The 12,456-nt window shown below is 48.4% G+C and overlaps 2 protein-coding genes across 2 annotated transcripts in view; one reads left to right on the forward strand and one right to left on the reverse strand.

Moving 5' to 3' along the window:
- Positions 1-1,018: 1,018 nt before the first annotated feature.
- Positions 1,019-5,171, forward strand: HVCN1 (hydrogen voltage-gated channel 1). The gene is made up of 5 exons (XM_010194799.1): positions 1,019-1,249; positions 1,828-1,932; positions 2,389-2,620; positions 4,635-4,747; positions 5,094-5,171. The coding sequence occupies exons 1-5, from the start codon at positions 1,049-1,051 to the stop codon at positions 5,157-5,159; spliced, it is 717 nt and encodes a 238-aa protein (XP_010193101.1). The 5' UTR covers positions 1,019-1,048; the 3' UTR covers positions 5,160-5,171.
- A 1,542-nt stretch (positions 5,172-6,713) lies between these two features.
- The window catches only part of TCTN1 (tectonic family member 1), a 13,090-nt gene continuing 7,347 nt past the window's right edge, over positions 6,714-12,456 (reverse strand). Inside the window, exons 7-14 of the mRNA XM_010194800.1 lie at positions 10,711-10,731; positions 10,156-10,281; positions 9,427-9,552; positions 8,953-9,035; positions 8,466-8,606; positions 8,008-8,164; positions 7,213-7,338; positions 6,714-6,864 (exon numbers count right to left, since the gene is read on the reverse strand). Coding sequence (XP_010193102.1) covers positions 6,721-6,864; positions 7,213-7,338; positions 8,008-8,164; positions 8,466-8,606; positions 8,953-9,035; positions 9,427-9,552; positions 10,156-10,281; positions 10,711-10,731 — 924 coding nt within the window. The 3' untranslated portion in view covers positions 6,714-6,720. The remainder of the gene's footprint in view (positions 6,865-7,212; positions 7,339-8,007; positions 8,165-8,465; positions 8,607-8,952; positions 9,036-9,426; positions 9,553-10,155; positions 10,282-10,710; positions 10,732-12,456) is intronic.

Here is a 12,456-nt window from a genome sequence, read left to right on the forward strand (position 1 = left end):
TTCAGCGGCCAAGGGCAGCGTGTGCTGGGCACCCCGGATGGCTTTGGCCAAGGATGGGTGCATGGACAGCCCTGCTGAGATGGGGATGTGGTTGTCTGTGGTGGCAGGAGTGATTTTTGGCAGGGTTTGTGGGCCAGGCAGTCTCGCCGGGTTGCCCAAAGAGGAAGGGCTGGTGAGGTTGTGACAGGGGAGCATGAGAGTGGGCGCAGAAGGAGCCTCTCCTGCAGCCATTCTTGGTGTTGAGACACTACGGGGATCGTGCGCAGGTTTGGGATCAGCCCTGTCCCTCGCTGGGTGCCCACAGGAATGGGCCAAAGCTGGGATGCCCACAGGGGGGGTTGGCTCTGGGGATGTGGCAGAGGAGATGGGGGAGCCATGTCCTGGGACAGCATCGCCCACCAGCCAGGGTGAAACATGAGAGGTCACCCGCTTATTTTGCCTGCAAAGGCTGAAAAAATGGGGGTCTCTGATGTTAGTGAAGGGAAATCACGTTGCTCTTCAGCTTGGTGGAGGGTGAGGAGGCCCTAGTTAGTCCAGGGGTAACTGGGCTGTGACCACGGCCACCTGAAGGGACGAGGGCAGCTCTGGCCCTGGCGTGGAGGGCATGAGAGGGGAAATGAAGGAGAGGAAATAGCCCGATTCCAGCTCCTGACCGATAACCTCCATCGATCAGTGTCTAACAGAAACACAATGGCTCTTTCCAACGGGAAACCGGCAGCTGCCTCCTCTTGCCTCACAAGATGCGAGATAAGGGCTGGTGGTATTTTTCTCCCATTGAGTTCCTCGTGGAGGAGCACAGTGGGGTGCAGGCAGCGCTGGGGAGGATGGCGGGGGCTCTGTTGCGCCGTGGGAGGTGATGCAAAACAAGCGGCACCACCGTGAAGCAATTTCCCGTCAGCGGGGCCTGTCCACGTCTGAACAAAACATCACGCTCTTGTCACGCTCGCTGTGGTGACACGGGGGGGGATTTGGCGTCCTCGGCTGAGAGGTGACGCTCTGCTCTTGTCCCTCGGGTGGTGGCAGGGTGATGCCAGCTTGATCCGGAGCCATGTCCAGGTACCTGAAGCACTTCACGGTGGTGGGGGATGACCCCGTGCAGTGGAGCAACAGCTATCGGAAATGGGAGGAGGAGGAGGTTGGAGAGAATGGGGAGAAGCAGCCGGATTCGGAGATCAAGCTGGAGCCCACCAGGAGCCGCATCCCCTTCCAGGGCATGATGAAGAAGCTCTTCAGCTCCCACAGGTTTCAGGTGAGGCAGAACAAACCCAGCCCAAAGGGAAGCAAGGGCGAGATTTGGCCAGAGCCAGTGCAGGGCACAGCGGTGGCTGGGGGCTGAGCTCCTGAGCACTCGTGGTGTCTGTGAGAGCGGCTGGTGGCTCCGCGCTGGGGTGTGGTGTCAGGGAAAATGTCTGTGTGAGCGGCTGCTGCCTCAGCGCTGGGCTGTGCTGTCAGGAACACGCGGCTCCGCAGCGGCGCAGATGTTTCCTGAGCGGCGACAAGCCTCGCTGCGCACTCGTCACGGCGCGGGTTGGGGGACGTGCTCTGCTCCGGCTCCCCGAGACCCCCACGCCAGGCGGTGGGAAACAGCTGGGTCTGGGGAGGGGGGGACAAGTGATTTCATAGGGGTGAGACTTTGCAGGAATACCCCAGCAAGGAGGGCTGTGGGAGTGGGGGTCCTGGGGGGGAGCAGCAGAAAGCTCTGGGAAATGCTGCCGGCCGATTTGGGGATGCAGGGTTGGGGGTTGTTTAGCTGAGGGCTGCATCGGTTCCTCTTGCTGATCCACCCACACGAGGAGAGGATTCACATCAGCTCTCCTCCTCCAACAGATTCTGGTTGTCTGCCTGGTCATCCTGGATGCCTTGTTGGTCCTTGGGGAGTTGCTGATGGACTTGAAAATCATCCACCCGGACAAATACAACATAACCCCAAAGGTAAAATGCAGGAAAGCGTCAACACGAGACATGATTTCCTTCTCTGTGGTGTTCAGAGCCCACTGGAGAGGACAACCAGGCAGGACCTGGACCTTCAGCGTTGCTGAGCCAGCTGCTGTGGGCACAAGGAGACAGAGACTTGTGACAGCCCCGCAGTGCACAGGGCCACCCTGGTTCGACTCACACCGCTCCATGCAGCAGCTTCGTGTTCCCATGGGCTGCGGCAGAGCCGACCGCTCTCGCCACCCTTGTCCTGGTCGTGTCCACACCTCCTGGTGCAGCTCACCCACAGTCACCAACCGCCAGCTGTGCTCGCTCTGCTTGTCCTTTAGAGCAGAAGGAAGGTCCCCAGCCCTCCTCCTTGTGGAGTCAGATGAGTTGTGCCCTCAAGAGAGGGAGGTTTTGAGCCTGCCCTGCTTGCGTTCCTGGCCCTAAACTTGTGCTGTCTTTTCCCAGGTTTTCCACTACCTCTCCCTTTCCATCTTAACCATCTTCCTGGTTGAGGTGGGGTTTAAAGTCTTCGTCTACCGCTGGGAGTTCTTCCACCACAAGTTCGAGGTGCTGGACGGGGTCGTTGTCATCGTGTCCTTCATCCTCGACATCGTCCTCATCTTCCGTGAGCACGAGTTCGAGGCTGTGGGGCTCCTGATCCTGCTGCGGCTGTGGCGCGTGGCCAGGATCATCAACGGTGGGTGTGCGCGGCAGGGCGGGAGGTTCCCCTTGTGCGTGGGCTGGGTTTGCCAGCTTTACCCAAATTATCTGGGGTTGCATCTTTGTTCCCTTCTCGATGCCACCTGTGAGATGCCAGGGTCTTGCTCTCCCAGCAGACTTGGTTTCACCCGTGTGGTTTTCGTTGCTGGAGCGTGGCCTTGATTCGGCTGTGATTTCTATGGAGTATTCGTGGTGGTGCAATGTGGGGTGATGGGGACACAGCAGTGAGTGGAGGTGTTCAGCTTTAGCACGGCAGCATCGGGCACGTTCCCCTAAAACCAACCTGTAATCTGTTCCTGCATCCCTCCCTCCTGAGGGGATGGCTCACGGCTTGAGTTTGTGTCGTAGGATCCTTTTGGCCCCACTTTAATAGGGAGTGGGGTGAAACGCTGCCTCCTTAAACCAGCTGCTGTAGCCGAGTAGGGTTTACTGCTCTGATGCTCTGCTGTGGCTCCCTCATCCCCTCCAGGGATGCTGCAGGGAAACATCCTGATCTCATGCTGGGTCTCCCTTGCTTGGATTCAAAGGGCTCAGTGTAAAAAGAGGAATATAAAGTATCCCCAAATCAGACTTCACCGACTCTGCTGCTGGAATTGTGAATTGTTGCAAAGTGGTGTAAACTCAGACACTTCAGAAACAACTGGAAACAGTCTTCCTTCTCTGGGGAAGGATTTTGGGGTTCATAAAATGTGGCAATGGGATTATCCCTAATTCCTGCATGAACCCTCAGCCTGGGTGCTGTCTGTGCCTACGAGGGCACTTTTGGGGAGTGCTCAGTAGGTCTGGTTAGTTGGGGTAAAAGGAGAGGATGGCTGGGGCTGAGTCTGTCACCTCCAGCCCCCACTGCCCCTTTGACGAGGAGGACGTGCCTGACCGGTGGCACTGGCCAGGAAAAGGGAAGATGCAAGAGCAGCTTGTGGCTCTTCTGAGTTCAGAGTGAAGGTCACAGAAACCAGACTCGTGTGCAGCTGTGTGAGCCACAGGGACCTCGGTGTCTCTGAACACGCAGTTGTACAGCAGAACAAGTGAATTAATTTCCTTATCCTTGGGTGCTCCTGGCTTTGTCCCCAAGCCTCTCACTGTGCCCACCCGCTTGGAGCAACAGTGGACAAAGAAAATCTGCCCTGAGCTTTGGGTGTTGTGTCCAAGCCCGGGCACGGTTCGCTGCCTTCAGTCGCTGTGGATGGAGAGGGCCCGGGTCTCAGGCAGGTGGGGACTGTTTGATGTTATCAATGCAAATCAGTGGTGGCGCTGCTTTGGCTTCAGAGAAAATGCTGTTCTGGCAGCAGCCAGAGAGCTCTGCCGGGCGAGAAGAACGTGATGTTCTTCATGCTCCTACCAAGCTATCTGATTATTTTTTTTCTCCCCTGCTTGGAAAGGGGTAGGAAGAAAATGCCTCCGCTGGGGGGGCTGAGTTCACATGTAATAACCCAATGATGTTTCAGTAGAGAATTGACACCTCTGCTGTCATGAGAAGCTGCGTGCCCTCTCTGCAGCTGCACAGGGTGAAGCCCAAACCTCAGGGACCAGAGAGGGTGTGCCATGGTGCCATGTCCCGTTCCACCCGGCCAGAGCAATCAGCCTCGGGGCTGGATAAGCCTCGTGCCCCAGGCTGTTGGAGCAAGGCTCCCAGCTTCATGAAGTGGCTAAAACACAGCCCCTGGTGACAACAAAGCTGCTGGTCACATCCCCAGGCTCTGCCAAGGGAGCGAATTCAAACTCGGGATTTGAATGACAGTCAAACTGATTAATTCAGCTCGGAGGCCAGACTGCCTCTTCCCAGCAGAGTACGGGTATCTGAATCCCTGGGGTGGTTAATTTAAAACCCTGCTCATTAAGAAAAGCACTTGGGAAGGGTAGTTTGAAGATGAGAGAACCAGAGCTGGAGAGGAACACGTTTAACTCCTTGAGTACAGACCCTGTGTACTGTGAACCGCCTGCTCGTGGCTGTCCTACGTTGTAAAACGAATCTGCTGTGAATTGTTTCACAGGAATAATTTTATCGGTGAAGACCCGCTCTGAACAACAAGTGTCCAAGCTGAAGCAAGCGAACCTGAAACTCGCAACAAAGGTTGAACAACTGGAACAAAGCTGTGTAGAGAAGGTAAAAAACCACTTTTAATTTAAAGGAAGTTTCCCCGCTGGCCGCTCCCTTGGACGGGCTGGCCTGCGCTCCTTCTGCAAGGTTGCCACTGTCAGCTTGGTTTCCTCATCCAAAAGTTGTGGGGTGTGCTGGGCTGAGGAACCACAGCCTCAGCTGTCCTGTCCCTGCTTCCCTCGGCTGCTCCTCTTGCAAAAGGAAGACGGCCGCCTCTGTCCTACTTACCTCAGCCAGGTCGTCCTGCTTTACTGCAGGGATACGCCTTGAAATAGTTCCCCGGGTTCCCACAGATCTTCCCACTGCTGAAATGCAAGAGCTAGATTCATGGTTTGACTTTTGTCTCCAACAGGAGCAAGAAATCGAGAGGCTTAACAACATATTGAAACAGCACGGACTCATCAGCGAGCAAAAATAAGAGGCCAGTGTTGAAATCTGCCAGTTTGACCTGAAAGGTTTTTCTGTCTCTGCTTTCTCTTGTATAGTGTTGTCTATAAACACTTTCTATTTGACCACGCTTTGATTACATCTTGGGATTGCAAAAACAATTTTGCTGGAAAATTAATCGTGCGTACTCCCCGTAAACAGCGATTTCGCAAGACGTTTCTTGTACAGTTGTACAGTCAAAACTGCAAAATAATTTAATAAAGACACATCTTTACAAGCTGTACATCCACAAGGGTACCACGTAGTTTACATACTTGCATTTTCCTGTGATAGTGCCCTTTATTTGCAACGTCTTGTAGAAAGGTGCAGTTTCTACGATAAGAATCGAGGCTGAAAAGGTCGTTTCTCTACAGGCTGACCGTTCATCATCAATACATCTCTTCTTTGCCAACCATTCTTCTCATATTGTTGGTAGTTTCCTCACTTCTGTTGCTGCTTGTGCCACTTTGTTATTTATACAGCGTTCATTTCAGAAATACCAACACACCACTCCTTTAGTTGACAACCAGATCAGCACCAGAAATAGAGGCGAACATGTGCCGCCTTACGTCAAACAATGCCTTGTTCTCAGCAGCAGATCCGAGTCCTGATACTGCGTTATCTCATCTCCTCTTCCATTTTAAGTGTTCGTTTGTGGCCTGCTGGGCTGCAAAGCCTTTTCTGCTTCCACAGCTCATAAATCAACGCATTAAAAGAATTAGAATATGTAAGAACAGATGTAGGTGAGTGGAATGCTGGGAACAGCAAGACTCCAGAAAAGCCATCAGAAAGCATATTCTGAAGGACCAGGCCGGTGTTTGAACACAACGTGAACTTTTTCAGGTACTAGAAGGTCCCTGTGGTGAGACTACTTTACAGTTGAAGAGTAAGATTCAATAAGTGGGAATTTTGAGAAGCGTGGACTGTAGCAGGCGTCTCCAATTGATTTCAGCTGGAAGGGTCATTGAGCTTTTCTAAAAGCATCACTTAACTGTTCGGATTCTTAAAGAAAGGTAATTATTTAGTGGTTTGGGAAGAATAGCCAGAAATACATGGCTTATTCATCTATGAAAACAGATAAAGCAGAGGCTTATCTAATAGCACATGATTACTTTAATTAACAATTTAGCTCTGCTGCTCACAGAATAATGAAGCCTACTTTCCTTTGGAGCCGTACCGTGTCCCTGCACTCTTCCCTTCCCCTCCTGCCTCTGCAGAGCTGGGCTGGCAGCTCGGATGAGCGCTGCTTCCAAGCGTCCGCTGTGCTGGGCAGCTGGGGGCCGCACATGTGCTGACCAATGGCTGCAGCCACTGTCATGTTCACACCACAGCCTTCTCTCCTCTTGGTAGAGGTATAATTGGGAACTTTCCACTTAACGTCGGGGCTTTTTCTCCCCTAAAAGCTGCTGAGAACCCTCAGAAGAGCTCGCCCTTTCCTTCCTGGCCAAGTTTAACTCGGTGCGTATACAGTTTAGAGGAAACTGATGGCACATCACAGTGACTGGATAAACCTTGCTTCTTTGGGAAACAAACTAAAATCATGCATACTTACCTTAGACAAATGGAAAGAAAAAATCATAAGGTAACTTGACGTTAATGGTGGGCCAAGCTTTATAGCCTGGCTCTGCAGGTGAAGAAATATCAGTGAAAGCAACAGAACTGATTATAGGAATAGTCCTTTCCCTTCCTGAGGGAAGCTGCAATGAAAATACAAATGGTCGTTAGCTTCAGTCTTCTCTTTGTACAACTGCTCTGTTTGGGCTGGGTTGTATTTTCAGCTGTTATTTTTAATAAGCTTGCTTGGTTTTTTTCTCATAAACAGTTCCACACTTCCTTTGTTTAATGATGTATAGATTTTTATTGAAGTGCGTTTTGGCAAGCAGCCCACAGTTGTGTTGGAGTTGGAACAGAACCCGTTGGGTGCAATATGTTCTAATATGAAGTGTTACCTTAGATAGAGATTAACTGAGTCACTGTTACACAGCTGATACCCAAGCGAAACAAGCCATTCTTTTTATCTTAAATCCTGCCATTTAATTACATACCTGCTTCAAAGTGGTGGTAGTGATTGTTGCTGTAACGTTGACTATTCTGGCTTGTGGATTGACCAGGGATCCGTATTTAGTCCACTTCACTTCTATTTCAAGTGCTACTGGTATTTGGCATGAGCTCTGAAAAGTGTTATAAATTCTCTCATTGTCTGACTTGTACAGAAGCAATCACATTAATTATTCATCTTATTGAAGTGGCAGAATGCCCCCCCGAAAGCTGGCTCCAGGAGGTTACCAGAGCCGTGCCTGGGCCCTGGAGTGCTGCCCGTGCAGGTGCCTGCAGCCTTGGTGTGGGGGTGTCCCTGCAGTTTCTCCACAGGTGACAAACCGACTGTGCTGCACCTCAGGCAGGACTGGGCTTTGGCTTTTAGTGACAGTGTTAAGCTGGCTCTTTTTAGCTGGGACAGTAGAAAATCCTTAATTCTGCCAAGACAGGATTTTGAAGTCTACAATCTTAAATATTTTTAGTTGTGGGTTGTTGTTTTTTTTTTCTCGTTTTGAACTGTCAAGTTTCTGTTTACAGAAATAATTCACTGTTTAGCTGCAAAAGCATGCACAAACCTATTTACAAGCTGTCATTGGGAAGGGTGCTGTCAGTCAGCACGCACCAAGCAGCACTGCTGCTACTTAACAGAAGGTATACTGCTCAGGTATACTGTTTCTGTGCTTTAAAGGGTTCTTGCTATCTTACTGTAACCTGGCATAAGAGCACCAAGGAGAAACAGGGACAGATCTCAGGAGAGAGGACAGTGAGAGCGAAGGGGGTGGTGGTAGTGGTGTGACTTTCACCTGTTCTGCGATGCGGAGGTGAGTTATCGGCACCCAGTCAAGCACATTGTGGGCTTGAGAATTTCCAAACGAGGCCACGTATTCGGGAAAGCTTTGTCCCTTCAGTAGATCTAGGAGGGTCTGAGTCAAAAGCTGGCATTTCATAGCTGCAGTAATTCTTCGGGGGGGGGGGGGGGGGAGAAGAAAAAAAGATTAGTTAAAGCAAAATCCATTGGTTTGGCACAGTAATGATTTCTCCTTGCTCTCATGCACTGTTCAAGCCTTCTGGCTACAGCTGCTAATGTACACAATGTTTTCAAGAGAGACACCATTGTTAATTAAATGACATTTCTCATAATTAAATACTCCATTCCCATTACTCCTACAGCTGTATGAATGTCCCAGGATCTGAACAGGTCCTAATGGAAAGGGTCACCAGGGGGTTAAAAGCACTAAATAAAAAGGGAATGTCCTCTTACCGTAACTTACAGCCTGATATCATGTTATAACCAAATAATATTGGCGTTCTGGCTCCCTGTGCTGCCAGGCAGTCCTGGTTGGATGTACTCTGCAGAATGGTAAGTTGACCGTATTTGTTAGTATTCTGAATGATGCCAGATGTAACGCACAGTTAAAGGGAAATTCAGTTCTTGATGTATATAATGAAGAAAGAATCCTTAATCATATTCTTAAAATACATCTGAGAATGCTGTAATAGCTCAAGACTCTACTTACACTGTATGAAGCACTAGAGAGCACAATGAAGGTCTAAATCTACCTCACTAAGAGTCCCAGGAGACTGCAGTCAGGACTGAGTCATTTGCTACTTCTAAAACATAGCCAAAAAAGCACACTTTTACTTTTGTTAAAGAACAGATACTTTTTACAGATGTCCATGCTAGAAAGTGTTTGTAAAGATGGACCAGAACAAGGACTGCAAACAATATTTCAACAGGGAAAGGATATCCTTGTGGCCGGAAGCCCGCTCTTATAGGCAGTCCAACAACATAACCAGGATTACCACTGAGAGGAACCGGCTTTGTATCCACCTGCAATGCAAACGTGTACAGTGTTAGTTCTCCTGCTGCACTGAAATGGCCTGGAAAACACAGAACTATTTCACTTTTTTAGGATTATCAACTGTCTTGAGCAATGATAGTAGTAAGATGGCTCTGTAAAACTGTAACAGTTCTCTTAACAAAGCCTAAGCTGGCTTTGCTTTCATTGGATATAGTTGTACAGAGTCACAAGATTACTCTTCCAAATGTGAAAAAGAGACTTTGGAGGCCTTTATTGCCCAGTTCTGAAATGCTGCCTCAGTTGTGTAGCCAGGGTAAGTTAAATTTTACCTTACTGCTAACAATTGTTCTGATTCAAGTTTAATAAGTTTTGTAATTAAATGTCTTTCAGCAAGTCATCCATAACATCTCTGGCAGTTACCTGAGTAAAGCTGATTTCGAAGTGCTGCTGTATTGAAAGTGCTGCTTGGTTAATTGCCCCCAGGACAAAAGAAGCAGCTGCTTCTATTATCTCTCCTGCGTCTGTGTACGTAATGTGATAACTCACCTGAAAATTAAACATTTTAGATATTAGCTAGCACAAATACATACGAGTATGAAACTAGGGAAAAAAGGGGAGTTTAACACTATGTAAGTATTATTTTCTTTCTTCCTTGCTTAAGAGACACTCTACTACCTGGTAGAGACATACTAGGTGCTCTAGAGGCTGGCGCCTCTTCAAAACTGACTTATTGATAAACCTTTTCTAAACTTAAACCAATGTTCATCTATTTAAGACAAAAAGATGAGATGATTTGTGCTGTGTATTCCTCTGTCTCTGCCACCACTGTGCCTGAAGTCATCTTCTCCCAAGCATAATGTAGATTCTAAACTCATGTTATTATTTGTTATGTCACGTGGACAGTAATAATAGAAAAGGATTTCATCCTGTCTCCATGTTTTGTTGCATATAGTTATTATCTTGTTGCAAAACAAGCTCTTTTATCCCAAAGTCAGTGTTTCTCCTGTCACATTTGCTTTGGAGATGTCACAATACATGGAAAACTGCGCAAGGGCCTTTCTCACATCTTTGTAATTTGTGAATCAGAAATTATTTGATGCATACGTGCTTTCCATCAAACATGAGGAGGCAAAGAGCTGTCATACCTACCCCAAGAACTATATTTATGCACAGTTCATCCAAAATCATAGGGAGCCTGAGGACATCACCACCATTAAGTAAAGACCGCATTCCATTCAGAGACTGGACAGCTATGGACTGGACAGTAATATTCACCTGAAAAACAAATTCATGTCATATCTGAATATTGTGTATAATTATTTTTGACTTTATTACATTTGTAATATTACATTTGTGACCCTTCGGCGTTCTGTTCCACGGAGACAGCAGTCAGTGATCCTCTGAACAACTACTATGTTCCATGTATTGCTGAAGTTCAACAAAAGGTTCTATTTTTAAGTAACTACAGAGAGTTACATAAAAAGAAAGAATTTTATATGAGGGGAATGCATCAGGCTTAAATGTTTGCAGGTAGCATATTATCTTGGAGTTGCTAAGTATCGTTACTGACAGCACATGATAGAAATTTTTTAATTTCAAGATTAAGGATAAAGTCCTTGTTCTGATGAAGTCAGTGAAAAACTGACTATAATTGAGTAAGAATTTTGTCCCCAGCTGCTCCAGCTAAATTAGAAGGATACTTACCATCTGACTTGATTTGGGCACCTGGAGGAGAATAAAAGAACAAAGTCAAATGACAGTAATGGTATGACCTATTGTAAGCAGGAGGTAAGTAAAGCAGTTAAGGCTTAACTGCTTTGCCTGTTTAACTCTCTATCATTACAATAACTTTTACATGGTGGAAGCGATTTGCTATATGCTACAGTATAGAAATAGGCAATATAGAAGTAACTGCTTTTCTTTGAGACCAGTAGGCAAAATCTTACAGTCCAAGCCTCTTCTTCTCCGGACAGTCACCAGAAAATTTCTTCATGACTTCTACCAGGCCTTGCTGTGACTACATTCCCAATAAATCCACAGTGCATTCAGTAGTAGATGAATCTAGTGCTGACCATCCTGAGGGACAGCTCAGCCATCGGAATAAGCTGTATGAATAAAAATGCTTGTAAAGATTAGACTTGTCCTTCAAGGGTGCATGCTCTTTCTGACTTGGGTAGAAGACATGATCTCAGCTGCTAAAACTTGATTTATCTGTGACTGGAGTGCTGGATGATGTTTCTGTGGGTCACTGGCAGGCAGGACTCCAGCCTCACTGCTGCCTCCCAGTGACTCACCTTTCCTCCAGCCAGGGAGGCAAGCGGGGACAGGCACAGAATCACAGAATCACAGAACGTTAGGGATTGGAAGGGACCTCCAAAGCTCATCCAGTCCAATCCCCCTGCCGGAGCAGGAACACCCAGATGAGGTTACACAGGAAGGCGTCCAGGCGGGTTTTGAATGTCTGCAGAGAAGGAGACTCCACAACCTCTCTGGGCAGCCTGGTCCAGTGCTCTGTCACCCTCACTGAGAAGTTTCTTCTCAAATTGAAGTGGAACCTCCTGTGTTCCAGTTTGTGTCCATTACCCCTTGTCCTATCAGTCTTTGTCACCGAGAAGAGCCAGGCTAAACACCTCGTGACACTCACCCTTTAAATATTTATAAACATGAATGAGGTCTCCCCTCGGTCTCCTCTTCTGCAAACTAAAGAGCCCCAGCTCCCTCAGCTGCTCCTCATAAGGGAGATGCTCCACTCCCTTAATCATCTTTGTAGCCCTAGGCAGCAGTGCATTGCTTTGGCAGCTGCACAGTCCATGCTAACCATGGTATGAAGCATCGCAAGGTTATGAGCATCTTGGTAGAGGGTTCCAAGCATCCCCAATGCCCCTTGGGTCTGCTGGACAGGCCAGGGTGGACAGCAGAGATTAACCGCAATGCTTACCAAGACCTTCTCGTCACTGAAGCTGCCCAGCCCGGCAGTAAGCATGGATGGGCTCATAATGATGGGGTTTTGGAGAAGCTGCTGTATCGGTCCCCTCCCCGGGGGCTCCCAGCAAGCCTCCCTGGGTTGGTGCCGTTTGCCATTTCTTTTGCCGGCAGCTCCACCTGCTGGCACTGGAAGGGCTCCTTGCTCTGCCCTGTCAGCACTCTGATCCCAAGACCAAGTTACTCTTTGATTGTCACATCCCATCTTCAGCACCCTTTGGGTAGGGGAGCTTCCTACAGACCATCTCTAGCATCTCTTCAGCCTTCTCCAGTTCTTGCATCTGATTCTTCTTGAATGTCCAATGACAGAAATCTGACCTCTCCTAAGCTGGGTCGTTGTAATTAGCAAGCAGCGTGTGGGTAACATGTTACATACTGTTCTGGTGAGGAAGTGGAATTCATTTTAATTCAAAAACGTTCAGCTGCTTGGAGCCTGTCCTGAGGCATGCTTTTTCTTTTCTGGTTCAG

Source organism: Mesitornis unicolor, unplaced genomic scaffold (assembly GCF_000695765.1).
Source record: "Mesitornis unicolor isolate BGI_N332 unplaced genomic scaffold, ASM69576v1 scaffold14731, whole genome shotgun sequence".
Lineage (NCBI taxonomy): Eukaryota > Metazoa > Chordata > Aves > Mesitornithiformes > Mesitornithidae > Mesitornis > Mesitornis unicolor.

Bases quoted from the DNA above. Each gene is read 5' to 3' on its own strand.
- HVCN1 (XM_010194799.1), top strand. From the start codon at position 1,049: ATGTCCAGGTACCTGAAGCACTTCACGGTGGTGGGGGATGACCCCGTG. The intron at 1,933-2,388 runs GTAAAATGCAGG...GTCTTTTCCCAG, and splicing joins AATACAACATAACCCCAAAG to GTTTTCCACTACCTCTCCCT. The intron at 2,621-4,634 runs GTGGGTGTGCGC...ATTGTTTCACAG, and splicing joins CGTGGCCAGGATCATCAACG to GAATAATTTTATCGGTGAAG.